The following is a 16,459-nucleotide window of genomic DNA, read 5'->3' as shown; positions in this document are numbered from 1 at the left end:
TTGTCTTAGCTTCTGCAGAGTTCTGCCTCTTGACTTCATCTCATAGATCCTCTCCCTTGATTCATATTCTATATTCCCCATTTGACATGGCAAAAATGAATATAAATTACAACACTCAACAACAGCACAGCACAGTTCTGTGCTGAGGGAAATAGCACATTTAAATGGAGTTGGAGGCCCTACAAATTGGTTGCATCTTTCTAGAAAGTAATCTGGCAATAGCAAATGCTGAGTCATAACTGTGATCCATTCATTTCACCTAGGAAAGCACACCCTGAACAAATAAATAAACCATATTGATGTTATTAGGGCTAAAGAACAAAAATAACTATATTGATATTATTGATACTAATGAACTAAAAACAATACAAATACTCAAGCTGAGGCAAATTAGAAAGCAAATTATGATATACCCACTTAATGGGCATAGTATTACAATGAAAATAAACAACATGAGGACTCTGTTGACAAAAACTATCTGAATATGAAATAATATCAGAGAGAAAACACTCAGAAGTGTGTACTCACACCGATTTCACAACATGCAAACTTGACAGCATCAGAAGGAAATTGACAGAAACATAGATATTTAATATACAATGGGATTTTCCTCTGGAAAAGTAAGTTCATAGGAAAAGTGTTTCCTAAATAAAATAGAAAGGCGGGAGGACAAGGCATTCTCCTTCTGGTAGGAGTTCCTACGCTGGCATGGGTAAGGGGCCTGGCTCCTTTTCCTGTAAGTTTTGTTTCTGTCGTGTGGATGTTCTCAGCTCAAGGAGAGGACAGGAGAAGTCTTTCTCCTTAAAGGCACTGCCTTTCACCTTCTGTTTCTGCCACCGGACAGTTTGGTCTACAGAACATCCTTAGCTTCTCTTCACTTCTCCTAACTCGTTTTTCAGAAATCGACCAAAGTGAATCCCCTGTTGGAAAACACCTGGAGAACATCTGTCAGCAGCAATGCTTAGTTGAATTGTCACCAAACTAATGTTAGAGAGTCACAGCTCTAGCCCGGGGCAGCCTTGGGCAAGTGTGGGCCTCAGTTTCCTCATTTGTAAAACGGCAGTGTTGGACCAGGTAACTTCTAAAGTCTCTGAAGTTCTGACACTTCTCTGGTCCTGCCTTTATAGGACTAGGGTAAGGGTCCTGCATGGAATTTGCATCACTTTGAGGCTGAGAATCAGCTCTGCCATCCACAGCCAGCTGCCTAGGTAGATCACTCTCACTGGAGGTGCAAAGCTCGTCAAGGATTAGAAGAAAAAAACATATTCTGCTTGTTTTGAGCCTTTATCGTTAGACCGTTAATAACAGTTCATTATTTCTTGAAAAGGTTAAGAGCCAGAAAGTTCCAGCAGGAAGCAGAGCTCCTTAAGAAGACTGGGCGTGTCCTGCTTGACCTTGAGTTCCCAGAATGAGACATTCTGAACAGCTCTGAAACAGATAGAGGGTGGTGATGATCAGAGTCTGGCGTAAAAACCATTCCCCAGAGAACCAAACAAGCTGGACAGAAGCGAGTCACAAAAGCTTCAACCAACTGGAGAAAGAGCCCTGGGAGCAAGTCCGAATTCTTCCATGTATGCTGTGATCAAGAAGAAAAAGACTGGAGAGAAAAAAAATAGAAACTGAAATAGACATGGCTGTCTATGGTATGCAGAGGATCCTTATGGCCACTTCAGTCTCTAAGTCTAACGAGCACATCTCTTTGTACAGTGAAAAGTGACGACGAGGGGATGACTCAGAAGTGGGGAGAGGGGAGAACTTCTCTCTGCTTTTGGCTGAGAGAATGATGTCCTCTTGGCTGCTTCAGTGGCCAGGCTGCCATAAAGGAGTAAGCAAAGCTCTTCTCACTAAGAAGAGGGGCATTGGAGCACAGGGGTCCTGTCTACAACAAATATCTTACAGGAACAATGACCATAGCATGTGTTATATGGCTTAAAACAACTGTTTGTTTAGATCTTGGTTCTGCTGGCTGGCTGGGCAGTTCTGGTCTTGGCCAGCTTGGCTGAATTCTGTTGGGCTCTCATGCATCTGTGGTCAGCTGGTGAATCCGCTGGCAGTTGATGATTGAGGATGGCCTCATTCACATGTCTGGTGGCTAGCAGGCTGTTAGCAAGAGTTATGAGGCAACTGGGCCACATGCCTCTCATCAACCAGCCGGCCAACACGTGTTTATGTGGCAGCAGCTATCCCAGAGCAGCAAGATAGGAAGCTGCAAAGCCCCTGGAGGCCCAGGTTAAAACTTGTACATTGTCACTTCCAAATCACTCTATTGATCAAAGCAAGACACAAGGCTGGCTGGAGTGACCGACTGTCCCAGAATGCCCTGGACTGAAGGGTTTCCCAGCACAGGAACCTGGAAAGTTCTGGACAAACTGGGACAGTTGTTCACTCTAATGACCTGCCCAGATTCAAAGAAGATTTACAAGTGGCCAGTAAACACACAAAAACATGTGTGACATCATTAATCATTAGGCAAATGCAAATCAAAACCACAGAGAGATACCACTTCACACCATAAGGATGACTGTTATCCAAAAATGGAGAATAACAAGTGTTGGTGAGGATGTGGAAAAGTTGGAATCTTTGTGCTTTCTTTATAGGAATGGTGCAGCCACTGTGAAAAATGGTATGGTGATTCTTAAAACAATTAAACATAAAATTACCATATGATCCAGCAATTTCAGTTCTGGGTAGATGCCTAGAAAAATTGAAAGCCGAGACTCAAATAGGTATTTGTATATCCATGTGCATAGCAGCATTATTCACAATAGACAAAAGGTGAAAGCAACCCAAGTGCTTAATGGGTACCCAGAGTATGAATGGGTAAATAAAATGTGGTGTATACATACAATGGAATATTATTCATTCTTAAAAAGGATGGCTGATGGGGAGTTAGTGTTTAATTGGTACAGAGTTTCAGTTGGGGAAGATGAAAAAATTATGGTGATGATGGTTGCACAACAATATGAATGTAGTTAATGCCACAGAACTGTACATTTTTCAATGGTTAAAATTGTAACTTTTATGTTATCTATATCTTTTTTTTTTTTCGGTTTTGCTACATTTTAATAGTAGGTTTTTTGAGAGAGGATTTTTCAGGTCTTGTCAGCAACATCAAACAAAAGGTCCTGAGTCCAGCAGGGTACAGAGCGCTGCCCCTACCTCAGTTTACATGACGTGGAGGAAGTGTGGTTCTTGCCCCTTGAGGAGCTTACAGTCTGGGGGGCTGACAACTCACAGTCTAAGAGTTGAGTGAACAACGAAGTTATTTAAGGCAATTCCTCATCCCCTCCAGCTACTGTGGACAGAACCATTTTGAAATGAATCTAATCAAGATGAGAAACCAGACTAAACCTGGCTGAGAATTCTTTCAGGCTCCTAAAGTTTCCCACATCCATCTCAGTAAACAAAATTGACCCAACGGACAACTGAAAGATTAAATCTCTTGAAGTGGAAGGGCTGGGACAACTTCATTGTGGTTACTTATTTTAAAAAGCAAACACACTGAACAGTGTGACAGGTTATTACACTAGTTTAACAACAGGCCAAGTACTGCACCACATTCCCCTCGTGCCAGCACGGGTCATGGAAAGTAGTGACATGAACTATGTGGGCTCTACAGAAAGCCCACCCTGATTTAATGTGTATCAAACAGGCGCCTCGTGTATACTATGAAAGTTTTATTTATGCCCCATTAAGTCAAAAATAATGTAAATAGTCAAATTATAATAAGCTAATGACCTGCATATTCCCATATGGATGAATGGTGATATATCTAAACAGGAAATAAATGGCAATCCTATCTACCTATGTAAAAAATAAAAATAAAAAAAAAATAGAGTATCTCTAAATTTCGCATACTTGTCGCTGTAAGAGGTATGCCGGTTTCACAATCAGTTGTCAGAAAACCAGCAGTTATTCCTGCAGTATCTCGTTAGCATCTGACTCAAATTATGTTTAGATTACATGATTTAGAAGACATTATTAACCCACCTAAAAATCGGTAATTATTCTGAGATGGTTCCGCCCTAACCCTAGAATCACTATCAGAAAGAATAACCATGTGATGTAGAAGAAGAGCAAATAAACACGACTAAAAATATGCTCACTTTCAGAAACAATCTTGTCCTCTGGGAAAATCACAGCTACAACCTGGGAACACTCCCATACGGGTACTGATCTGGCCAAGGCACACTCTACGCAGGAGAAGGGTGAGATCAGGTGAACTCAGGCCACCTTCCAGGAGCGGCCTAGAAATTCACTTTCGGGACAGCATAACTGGTCCAAACTCTCCAAAGCAGTTCCACACTATCCTACCCACATCGGCCCAAAGTTTGACATTAATTCAGAAAACCAAAAGAGCGTAGTGGAGCAGAAGGGAGTAGACGTGTAAACTCTAGTACATTCTTATTGCTGTAGTAAGTTTGAAGATGAGCACATCCTACCCACAACAGTGTTGTTCCAGGAAGCAGGGCAGTAGTGGTCAATTAGAAAGGAGAATATTATCTGCACAATCAATAAAAAAGTAAAAACATGTTTCAAAACCTACAATAAGCCTGTATCCAAAGGAGTCTTACATGTCAGTGACGTGCTGAACGTGGGTTCTGTGCTGCAGCTTTGCAGGGGGCTCCCTCTGGCCCGCTGGCCTGGCACGGCGGGCTTCCTGCCTGCTGAAGGGAGAGGATTCTACAGAGCTACGATGGTTCTAGTGAGTGGTAAAATTCACAGAAGTTCCAGGTTACTCATGGCAGGGTCATTCCTTGTGCAAAGTTTGATGTAGATGAAGATAAAGTGGTTTCTTGGTCAATAACTGCAATTTCTTTCTTTTAAAATCAGTGGGTTTCTTGTATAGTTCTATTACAATGGGCCCAGGTTTAATCTCATCCATCTCCATGAAGGCGAAACACTTGGTACTGGTAAACCTTTTTTTAGGCTTGTAGTGTTTGAATTCAAAGAAGATAGCTGCACCTTTGGTTAATTTTTCAACATGCTTCTGGAGCTCAATGTCCACATTAAAGTGAACGTATGTATCTTCTTTTCGTGAAGCCACAGGAGTATCTTGCACAGGAGTTAAATCTATCCCGTTCAGATCCTTCACACTGACTGTGATATAGGGGTCAATGCACTGCCCGGCATCTTTCAGACCGATCTTCTCAATTCGGATCGTTAGTAACGTCATTCCTGGTTCTGACGGCAACCTCGGTAATAAAGTACCGGGAACTCTAGCAGGAAAGGAATCAGGAGACCCTGCTCCAGCACCACCCTCTTCTTCATCTTCTTCAAATTCCAAGTTCTCTTCTTCACCAGGTGCTAAAATTCTTCTTAAGGGGACAGGCTGAACGTCAAATGGGAATTCTTTGTTATAGGTAAGAATATTCTTTAGGATTGGTTCTAGCTTCTTCAGGTCCTCCAGTTTAAATTCTTCTTGGGACTGTGTGGACTGTAAAGCTGCACTTCGTAATTCCAAGCACGTTGCAATTTTGCCTATGGTTTTCTTTTGTTCTTCTGTGAATTCAGAATTATTGTGTTGAGCTTGGGCCTCTTTTTGTAGATGTCTTGCTAATATCTGATACTCGTCGATCGCCTCCACCAGCTGGCCCCACGAGTCGAAGTCGGCGCCTCTCCTGAAACTGGCGCCCCAGCGCTGCAGCAGGCTCCGGGTCACCTCCGACATGGCCGGTCCCCGCCCGTCCCCGCCTGCCCCTGCCCCGCCGAGGCCGGGCTCTAGGGCGCCATCCTTCCCGGGCTGGGCCCCGACATCAACAGGGCCGGGAGGAACCGCTCCGGCCGCCGCCGCCGCCCGCCCGCCCAGGAGCCGCCCAAGCCCATTTGCCGCCACAGCCAAACTTCGTTATGTATATCTTATAATAAAAAATGGAGTGGGGGAAATAGACTTCTCTTTTACAGAGAGGAGCTACAAACTATTGTGGCCAGCCCTGGCTGGGGAGCTCAGCTGGATCCTGTCATCCTGTGCACCAAAGGACTGCAGGTTCAGTTCAGGATACATATCTAGGTTGTGGGTTTGAAACCCAGTCGGGGCACCTACAGGAGACAACTGATCGATGTTTCTCTCTCACATCGATGCATCTCTCTCTCCCCTTCTCTCTTTCCTCTTCTCCCTCTCTAAAATAATTTTAAAAAACAAATAAAGATATTCTCAGGTGAGGATTACAAAAACCTATTGTGGCCATTCTTGCCATCTGCCACACAGGTTTACAGAAATTTAATTAAATAAGGCCAAACTGTTGCAGTAGAACATAGTTTGGGGGGAAGTTTGCTAGGAGACAGCAGGCAAGGTTCAAATATTGACTGTTTTGGTACTCTTTCCTCTGGGAGCCAGTTGCAGCTTATGTGTATTCATCTGGGCAGGAAAGAAAGGGAGTAAAAGAAGGTACATGTTGATGAGTAAATGAGGTGGTGAGGATGTGTGGTAAGACTTTGGAACTGGCCAGAAAAGTAAAATAAAACAAAAATAAGTCAGAGCCCTCAAGAAATCATTCACATGTATGGAGGGGTCTGAGCAGCCATTTCCTGTCCCCTTTATGCCCCTGGCTAAACACAGAGCAGGCAGTCACTAAGGGAACCCCCAGGGCCTGGCTCATGCACTGCCTCCCGCTCCTACTCCCTCTCTGTTTGGTGTTCAGGAGAGTCTATGTTTATGGGAAACTCTGATTGTCCCTAACTCTAGTCCAGTGTCCGGAGGAGCAGATGGCCGGGAGGAGTGAGGAAAGGCAGCCGTGCCTGTGGGTGGCCAGGCGCGGGTGGAGGCAGAGAGCAGGCAGACAGAGGGTGAAGGAAGCTATGAGGCAGATGACCATGAGAAACAACCCAAGAATGCTGTGGCTGGGAGGACTTGGAAAACACCTCGTCCACTCTTCATTTAGAAGAGGAAAATGAGTCCAGAATCCTCAGGGGACTTGTTCAGGGCCACCTGCCTGAGGAAGCAGGAAATGGCAGAGCTGGTACTTGGGACACGGTTTTCTCATTTCTAAGCTGGAGCTGTCTTCTGCATCCAATGGCTTCCAATTTCCCACTGAACCTTCCCCACACTAGTCACTGTAAGAGACGATGGGAAAGCCCCACCACAAAGTGCTCCTCGCCCCCGGATTTGATCCACCATGCCTTCCAGTACACTGGCCCAAGTCTTACAGTTCCTTCGGCCCTGAGAAGTTTAGTACAGAGGGTGTACCTGTCCTTTTATCAGCTACTTAATTCAGGTGTTCTATTGCATTTCCCAGTCATTTCATTCCCAGCCCCCCGCCCCCTTCGGGTGCAGGCGGAGAAGTAAATTTTGGATATTATAAGAAGTACAGTGCAGACCAGCTCTTTCTTCTCAGCTCAGTGACTAAGATTTAGCTTGCTCTGGGTTGTTGCTTAACAGTTCAAGGTCAGCAGGGCGTGGGTACAGCTTGTCTCAGGAGGCTGAAGTGCTAGGGTATTGAGTAGTACTGAATGCCATAACCCTCTCTCTTTCTCTCTCTTTTTTCGAAAAGAGGAAAACGTCTTGGAAGAACCCCAATTGAGAAACATCAAGTGTAGTGATTTATTAATCCAGTTGCCTTTTCCAGCTGGGAAGGCTTCAATAACTGAAAAAAGCTGGTACTTTCCCCCACAGTCTTTTGCACCATTCAGGACTCATTGTGGTGCTCTAGGAATCCCAAGGTTTGAATCTACATACATTGTTTAAGGGCCTGCTATGGATGAGTTACTGGGAGGTACAGTGCCTGCCCTCATGGAGCTCATTGGACTCAAAGACAAGCGGACAAGAGAGGGACACTAAATGCAAGCTTGGTGTCTGACATCCAAGTAGCAGAGGTTGGAACCAGAGAGCCAACAGAATCTGGAAATTGCAGCTTGGCCACCACCACCCTTTGACCCACACTTGCTCATCAGGACGGTGCCAGAAAAAGGATTGAGAGGTTGGGTCAGGCCAGGTGGGAAGAGATAAGCCAAGAAGCTGGGAGTTGAAGCAGTGGCCTGAAAGTCAGAGAGGCAAGGAGAGGGCAGAAGCAGAACAGGGATTCAAGAATTAAGTGTGGTGAGACATTATATTAGTTAGGATGCAGGTTTAACTACATATGGCAGAGACCCAGCGTAACCGGGTTTTAAAAAAATAGAAGTGAAAAAGAAAAAAAAAGAAATGTTTTTCTTAAGTAAACTCTGAGCTGGTAAAATGGTTCCGTGCAGTGAATCATCGGAGGCACAGGCTTCTTCTCTCTTCTTGCTCCATCATCTCGAGGTTGTTGTCCTCATTTTTATGGTTCAGCATGGCTCACCACCACATCCACATTCCAACCAATAGAAAGTGGGAAAGGAGCCGTGGAAGGAAGCCTCCTTCTCTTTAAAGGCGAAGAGTTTGCTCTCATCATTTCCACTCACATCCCGTTGGCCAGAACTTGGTCAAATAGCAATGCCCAGCTACAAAGGAGGATGGGGATTGTCGTGTGTATTCTGGGTGACCATGTGCTAAAAGTCTGCTAAAATTTCTACTGCCATGATAAAGGAAAAATAGATATTGGGGACACCAAGTAGATTCTGCCATGGGCATAGACTAGAACTCAGTGGTTCTCAACCTTCTGGCCCTTTAAATACAGTTCCTCATGTTGTGACCCAACCATAAAATTATTTTTGTTGCTACTTTATAACTGTAATGTTGCTACTGTTATGAATCATAATGTAAATATCTGATATGCAGGATGGTCTTAGGCGAGCCCTGTGAAAGGGTCGTTCGACCACCGAAGGGATCGCGACCCACAGGTTGAGAACCGCTGGACTAGATGGAAGCAAGACAAAATAGGGCCCATGTCAGGCAAGTTCAGATACCAAGCAAACAGTTCCTCTGTGAAGCCTGCCTGTACCGTGTTTCCCAAGACACTAAAAAGACAGAAGCACAGAGAAGAGCGAGATCACAATCATTGGAAGAACTAAGGAAGGCTTCATGTAAACGTGCATTTGAGCCAAGTCCCGAAGGAATGAGCAGGACTTTGACAATAGATGGGGAGAAAGGGCACACCAAAAAGACATGTCAGTCATGTGAAAAGAGCAGCAGGAATGGAATCCATATAAAAGGAGCCAATAAAGATGTTTAACTGGGGGAAGAAGGGAATGTGCTTCCCCTAACCTCTCATGGGCCAATGCAACAATGCTTTGATGTCAAGACAGGCAAAGGAAGGGAACACAAGTTAAGATGAAGCTTTGGGCCAGTGGGTGCTGGACTGAGTTTATCACTTCCCTAGAAGAATTAGACCTCACTGATTTTACATAAGCAGGTGTTCTGTGCCACTCTGCTCTAAGTAGCCCAAAAGCCTTGCCTCCTCTTCTCTTTCAGGTTGGGGTGAGAGGCTCTGCCCTCTAATGTCCCATGGAGACATCCTCCCTGTCTCCCTGAGCCCTGGGCACAGATGCTTGGCACTGAACCTTTAGCTGATGCTCTGGTTCCCAGTTGTGTGTCTATGGGAATGGGGAACAAGGCTAGCAGCCAGGCTGGCATTATTCTGCATATGTGATCGAGCTGGAAGAGTTGTGAAACCCCGGAGGTTCTGCTAGGCTGTTCTGCAGTAAATGCTTGTTATAAATATAAATCTATCTTGCTATTCAACAACAATGAGAAATACCCTAGGGTTGCCAGCTCTGGAAATACTCATATATCTCTGGGCACGCTGCTAAGGATGCTGGCCAACACATGGCAGCATGCATAGGGGCACACTCTCTTACTCAGTCTTTCACATCTCACTACTGATTCAGACCTCCTTCAAGTTTCCAACTGATGAAAGGTTAGAACTTCAGCTGGGTATAGAGAAATGTGAAGTCCTACCTTTGAGTCAAAAAATAAAATAAAACAATTGCCAACATAGGGGATGGGAACTTGGCTGCAGCTAGTGTAACAAAAAGACAGAGGTTTTTGTGGGCCCTACATTTACTATCAGCCAGTGGTATGGAGTTAGCATAAAAGCGCTAATGTGGTCCTTAACTACATTGGAGCCAGTGGAGCGTCCAAACAAAGGAGGTTGTTTCTGATCCTGTTTCAGATCAGAGTAACATATGAGGTACATTTAGAGAAAAGGCTCCAGAATAGTATGAGGACTCAAAACTATGGAGATAAGAGAACTGAAATCCTGCAGCCTAGAGGACACTCAGATGGACGCAACGACCATCTTCACATACCTGAAGGGTTGTCATGGGGATAAAGGAGCGACTTGTTCAGTGTGGGCTCCAGGTAGAAGTTATCACCTGGCAATTTTGTTTCAGGATAGAATTAGAATTGTCTGGAAATGAAATGTTCTCTCTTATGAGAGAGTGAATTCTCTATTGCTGCCGTTTGAAAAAGGCTGGTTTAATCTGTATGTGGGATGCGGTTGCAGAACTCCACACATTGGGGAAAGGCAGGACTAGGGGACCTCTTGGGTTTCTTCCAGCTTCAGGGTCTTATGATTCTGTGTGTTCTGTGTTTTAATTAAACTCTTTATTTGGAGATAATTGTAGATGCATATGCAGTTATGAGATATACCGTAATACAGATATAATTGAGGGAAACCGGGTGTACTTTAACTGGTTAAGACTTGCAAAACTATAGCACAACCAGGATATTGACCTCTCCAACAAAGTCTGTCCTTCCTGTACCTCAGTTGTCCCTGCCCTTGAGGAGCTACCAGTCTATAGGAGAATAAGACACATACAGAATCAAAAATTGTGCAAATTTGGGTATAAAATAACCAACTGAGTGGGACCAACCAAATGCCATGGATGACCAGAAGACAAAGAAATCACATCTACCTTGGGCTATCAGGAGAAGCTTCTCAGAGGAGGTGGCATGGAATTGGGCCTTAAAGAAAGAATAGGAACTCAACAGAGAGAAGTGGCATTCTTGGTTAAAGACCTGTGGCCATTCTGGCTCTTAAGAACCAGAAGATGTCTCCTTATGGATAGCTTGTGTTATTACAAATCTGGTACATAAAGTACTAAAGAAGTAAACATAGAAGCTCAAAGAACTTTTGGTAGCCTCTCAGCTGTGCTTCATTCGATTCCTACTTCATCCACAGGGCCCCATGTATTATAGGGGCCTAGCATCTGCTGAATGGGTGCCCAAGTGAAGAAATGAACGAATGGATCTCTGCCCGGTTGCCCCAGTTTTGCATTTCTTCTCCAACAGAAGAAGAGCATGCAATGGTTTAACTTGGGTGACTGCCTAGAATCCATGCAGTTTCCTAGTGTTATAGGAGAGTATGTGATGCTGATTAAGGCTGAGGTCACAGGTGCCCCACAAAACCCCCAGAGGCCAGTTAAATATTTCTCTTTTGTGGCTACAGGTTTACCACCACATCCATGGTATTCCACTGTTCAAAGGAATCTCATGATCCATAATTGGTCATCTTTTTCTTATATCCTATCTAATAAAAGAGAAACATGGTAATTAGCCATAACTTTGCTACCCTTCCCATTGGCTAATCAGGGCGATATGCAAATTAACTACCAACCAAGATGGCAGCCGGCAGCCAGGCAATTGACGCGAACAGGAGGCTGGCTTGCTCCAGTGACGGAGGAAGCCAGGTTCCCCGCCTGCCTCTGCCTGCCACTGCTGGGCTCTGAGCTGCTCTCTAAGAAACATTGTTGCAAATATAGAAGCTAAACAAAACCCCAGAAACCTGCTTTCAGCCAGCCGGGATCTCAGAGCTGGAGTTGCAACAAAGTTTCAAATACAGAAGATAAACAAAGCCCAGAAACCTGCTTTCAGCAGCCAAGGTCTCACAGCTAAAGCCAGCTCTCAGCTCCAGTGACAGCCATAGAAGGTAAATAAATCCTAGAATTAAAAAAAAAAAGATAAAAAGGAGAGGTTGGGAGCTTCAGTCGCCCGCCAGCCTGAAAACGGCCCTCAGCCCCTCACCCAGACTGGCCAGGCACCCCAGTGGGGACCCCCACCCTGAAGGGGGTGTGACTAGCTGCAAACAGCCATCATCCCATCATCCAGGCTGGCCAGGCACCCCAGTGGGGACCCCCACCCTGAAGGGGGTGTGACCAGCTGCAAACAGCCATCATCCCCTCACCCAGGCTGGCCAGGCACCCAAGGGGGACCCCCACCCTGATCCAGGACACCCTTCAGGGCAAACCAGCAGGCCCCCACCCATGCACCAGGCTTCTATCCTATATAGTAAAAGGGTAATATGCCTCCCAGCACCGGGATCAGCGGAGCCGCGAGGCCTCCCTGCCTGGGATCAGTGGAGCCACAAGGCCTCCTGAACCCAGGATCAGCGGAGCCGTGAGGCCTCCTGGCATCGGGATCAGCAGAGCAGCGAGGCCTCCTAGCACTGGGATCAGCGGAGCCACGAGGCCTCCTGGCCCCTGGAGCAGCGTGACGGGGGGCAGCGCCCAAACCTCCTGATCGCCCTGCGGCTCTGTGTGTGACAGGGGTCGGGGCCACAACCTCCCTATCCGCCCTGCTCTGTTCGTGAAAGGGGAAGGCGCCCCAACCCCCTGATCGGCCCTACCCTGAGCGTGACTGAGGGTGGCATCACAACCTCCTGATCCGCCCAGCTCTGTGCATGACAGGGGGCAGTGCCCCAACTCCCCAGTCTGCCCTGCTCTGAGCCCGACCAGGGGCTGCACCTAGGGATTGGGCCTGCCCTCTGCTACCCAGGAGTGGGCCTAAGCCAGTAGGTCATTATCTCCCGAGGGGTCCCAGACTGTGAGAGGGCACAAGTGGGGCTGAGGGACACCCCCCCACCACCAGTGCACAAAGTTTTGTGCACCGGGCCTCTAGTATTTTGATAATCAAGCCTGCAGAGCAAGCCTCTGTACCTACTTACCTTTGCCCCTGCTTAGCCTGCCTCACCCCTGGGTTTGTGGTTCGGGGAAATCATGTGTTTCTGAGAAGCAAAGAATGGCAGAGTTTGAAGAGTTGGGGAGGGAGGACCTTAAAATTTAAAAATCATCTGTCTTATCGCTTCTCGGCCTTTTAGCTAAGATCAAGTGTAGTATCTGTTCTTATCATTTTAAAAATCATCTGTCCTTATCCCCTTTGTTTAAATGGAGGTCAGGAAGGGGCATGTCCTGCACAGTGTCATTTCATGAGTCACTGGGGAGCAGGGACCAGAGCTTCAGCCTCTTGGCTCCTCTTCTGATGTTCACCCCAAGGCATCCAGCTGTTTCCTTCTCCAACAAAGCCAGCCCCTCTAGAGCCTCCTGCCTGTGGCCATGTGCCAAGAGTTTCTGATGCGTATGAGAACATGGTATAAGAATTAGGTGTACTTGGTTTTCTTTATGTACAGAAGCATAAAAAAGATCAAAGCATTTACAGTTTGATGATGATCCCAAATGCAAGCTCAAATTGCTGAGTTAAACAGCCAGCAATTTTTTTAGAGGGCTTTCCGGCATAATTACTCAGGATGGAATTAAACCATGTTTGCCTTTGGCTTATTCTCCTCCCCTCCCACTGCCTGGAAAGGGGAAGGTGGGGGAACTAACAAAGAAAATCATGAGAGACTATTGCTAATTACAGATTTTCACCTGCCTGGTGTTCTTTTGCTTTGCACATTAATTAAATCAAGACCAGGTGCCTTACAGACCGGTTAGCTGCTGGCTATCGGAAGTGATTAATAGATCCCCGCAAATGGGTAAAGGAAACAGTTTTCAAATTTTATGGGTCATTGATGCTGCTTTTCTCAGCAGAAATCAAGAATGAGAAACAACTTGAGCTGAAGTGGCCTAGTTCATTAGAGAGCCAAAACAGCTGCTCACATGCTAACCCTCGCCAGAGCCCCCATGAGCAGGTAGCTCCCTTCTGCCAGCAGATCTGGCCAAGCCAGCAGATCTGAAGGAAGTCAAACCTCAAGTTCTTTTTCTAAAGGAAACTGGTTCAGGATTTGGAGGCTTGTGACTTGGGACCAGAGGCTGCGACTGGGCCCTGAGCATCGACTGGAAGTTAGCGCTGTGATCAGGAGCTAAGTCTCCAGCCTTCCTGCTCTTCTGCCTTGACGCTGACACCTCTCCCCACTGCTGTCAACACTGAGATGATGACAAGAGAGGACAGGAACAGAACCAGACTTTAAAAGGTGCCCTGACACAGTTCAGAACACAGCTCTGCTCCTGAAGGCCAGGGCCCTTCTCCCTACCCCAGGGGTGGGCAAACTTTTTGACTCGAGGGCCACAATGGGTTCTTAAACTGGACCGGAGGGCTGGAACAAAAACATGGATGGAGTGTTTGTGTGAACTAATATAAATTCAAAGTAAACATCATTACATAAAAGGGTACAGTCTTTTGTTTTTTTAGTTTTATTCATTTCAAACGGGCCGGATCCGGCCCGCGGGCCGTAGTTTGCCCACGGCTGCCCTACCCCTTTAAGAAGGACTTTGGGTTAAAACACAGAATGACACCCCCATCCCAGCTGTATCGTGGCTCAGGGTGCACAATTCCTTGGGCAGGGCCAGATCGGGTTTCCTTCTAGAGGACCATGATCCATGCTGAGGCTGGGATGAAGCTGGGAGGGCAAAAAGGCCGGGCAGAGGGAAACAAAGGTCACTTATTATTGACAAAGAACACGTTTGTCCTAGCGTGTGAAGCTCTGCGCTTTTGCACAGTACTGTGCCATTCACTGGAGCCCTGAGCTCACACTAACAATGTAATCAGTTCCAAATGCTCCTCAGATATGTATCTGCCTTCTGTGGTGCTGAGGCCTGATTCACTGAGACTGATTTCTGGGTGAGACAATTGGAGAGCAACCTAGAGCTGTGCAGGGATCCCGGAGTTTTGCCCACACACTATTAAGAGAAAGGCACACACTCCTTGTCTTTGTGACTCTAACAAACATGAACACACATCAGTCTGTATAACTTGAATCCCTTTCTGAAGAATCCTGGACCTAGTCCACCCTCCCCCACAGTGAGTTAAACCAAAATGTCCTGGCTTTAGAGGGCTGGTAGAAATGACTAAACCGGATTTTGTAGCCAATAGTCATATCATGTCATTCTCATCCCGGAAACCAGCAAAGCACTTAAGGTAATAGTTTGGTCTATTTCATTCTTTTGTTTTCTGCCTACTCTTTTTCCAAGCCCATTCCCCAGTAGGTCTTGTGGCCCCATGGCACTTTTATCTGAAACCTTCTGGTGCCTTCCAGAGAAAAGGGACTCATGGCCTGGGTTACTCTTCAAATTGGGCCAGGCAATGAGCCTCTCTGGAGAGGAGGTGGAGCAGGGCTGGGTGAGGCAAGGATAGCACCTGGGACACACATGGAAGGAGGCACTCTCAGGCATGGCCTGTACTTCCACGACCTTGACAGTGAGCATCTCCCTCCATTTTGTACCCTAGGTGCCTCACTTGTCTCATTATAGTCTTGGCCTTGGTGTGGAGGATAATTCTAACCCTAAAGGAAGCAGTTAACTTCCCTGGTTCATAATCCCAGGATGCTTTCTAAAAAGATACCAATCCCACAGCTTCACCCCAATGAAATCAGAACCCTTGGGTGCAGAGCTTGGGCTCACTCATCCAGGTGAGTCTATTGTGCAGCCCTGGTTGAGAGTTGCTGGTCTGCGGGCTCACATTGGGCCACGGGTAATAGATGAATGTTTTGCTGGTGTTTGCTGCGATTTGCTCAGGGCTCAGTTGTCTCTGTTCTGACTTGGCCCATTGAGGATTTTCTCTGGGTTCCACAAGGCCTAAAGTCTGGCTGGATTTCCAGGCTGATTTACCCAGGAGGTCTGATCTTGGCTACAGTGCCAGGCAGAGCCCCATTTCCAGCTCCCCAGCGAGACTTTTAGCTAAGTTTCTTATCAGCCTCTAGAAGCCCTAGAGAAACCCATGCCAGCTGCATTTCCTTGGATGTAGCCACAGACACGACCAAGTTGGTGCAGGGAATGTGTGAGGTGGTCCTTGCAGACTCCGTAAGAGGACAGTACATTCTCTTAACCTTATAAAAAACATCTCCCCTCAGACTGGAACCTGGGGTGGGAGATGGAGACACATGCCTATCAGAGTACTGGACTGCCCTGTCTATCTCTCTTTTCCCAGACCTGTTGGAAATACAGGGATGGGCTTCTCCCCTTCCTCTTCCTGCCTTGTAGCAACCTCCCCCCGATACAATTCTGTGATGGGATCCTCCAGCCCTTTAGAAAACCCTCTCTCTTTAGTGCTTAACTTTCAAGCTTATTGTCATTTGGGGGGCTCACAAAAAGCTAATTTACTATGAAATCTCAGCGATGGCAGACATGTGCCCTTCCCCTGAAACACTGACACTCCCAGAGCAGAAAGATTTATAGGGGATAGAAATACTTCTGAAAATATTTCAAAACAACATTAGCTCCACTCTACACATTTTGTGCCAAGATTCAGCATTTTACACAGAGCCTTGGGATGCACAAGCTTCTTCCTGGATTTTCACTCATCATTCTCTCAGCATTTGAAGAGGCAGGTGGGGGGGGGGGGGGGCGGCGCATTTTTATTCCCATCTCATGTTTGTACAATAAGGCAGAGGAG

At 46.4% G+C, this 16,459-nt stretch overlaps 1 protein-coding gene and 1 pseudogene across 1 annotated transcript; one reads left to right on the top strand and one right to left on the bottom strand.

Annotated features, from left to right (window-relative positions):
* Positions 1-3,035: 3,035 nt before the first annotated feature.
* LOC118676942 (axin interactor, dorsalization-associated protein) lies at positions 3,036-5,700 on the bottom strand. The gene has a single exon (XM_036351607.1). The coding sequence runs from the start codon at positions 5,669-5,671 to the stop codon at positions 4,751-4,753; it is 921 nt and encodes a 306-aa protein (XP_036207500.1). The 5' UTR covers positions 5,672-5,700; the 3' UTR covers positions 3,036-4,750.
* A 7,230-nt stretch (positions 5,701-12,930) lies between these two features.
* On the top strand, positions 12,931-13,110 carry LOC118677748 (annotated as a pseudogene).
* The last annotated feature ends 3,349 nt before the right edge of the window (positions 13,111-16,459 follow it).

This window comes from Myotis myotis, unplaced genomic scaffold (assembly GCF_014108235.1).
Source record: "Myotis myotis isolate mMyoMyo1 unplaced genomic scaffold, mMyoMyo1.p scaffold_m19_p_2, whole genome shotgun sequence".
Taxonomy (NCBI): Eukaryota; Metazoa; Chordata; class Mammalia; order Chiroptera; family Vespertilionidae; genus Myotis; species Myotis myotis.
Note: the sequence above shows the minus strand (reverse complement) of the source record. Positions and strands in the feature narration are given on the sequence as shown.

Coding starts and splice junctions, on each gene's coding strand:
- LOC118676942 (XM_036351607.1), bottom strand. CDS start 5,671: ATGTCGGAGGTGACCCGGAGCCTGCTGCAGCGCTGGGGCGCCAGTTTC.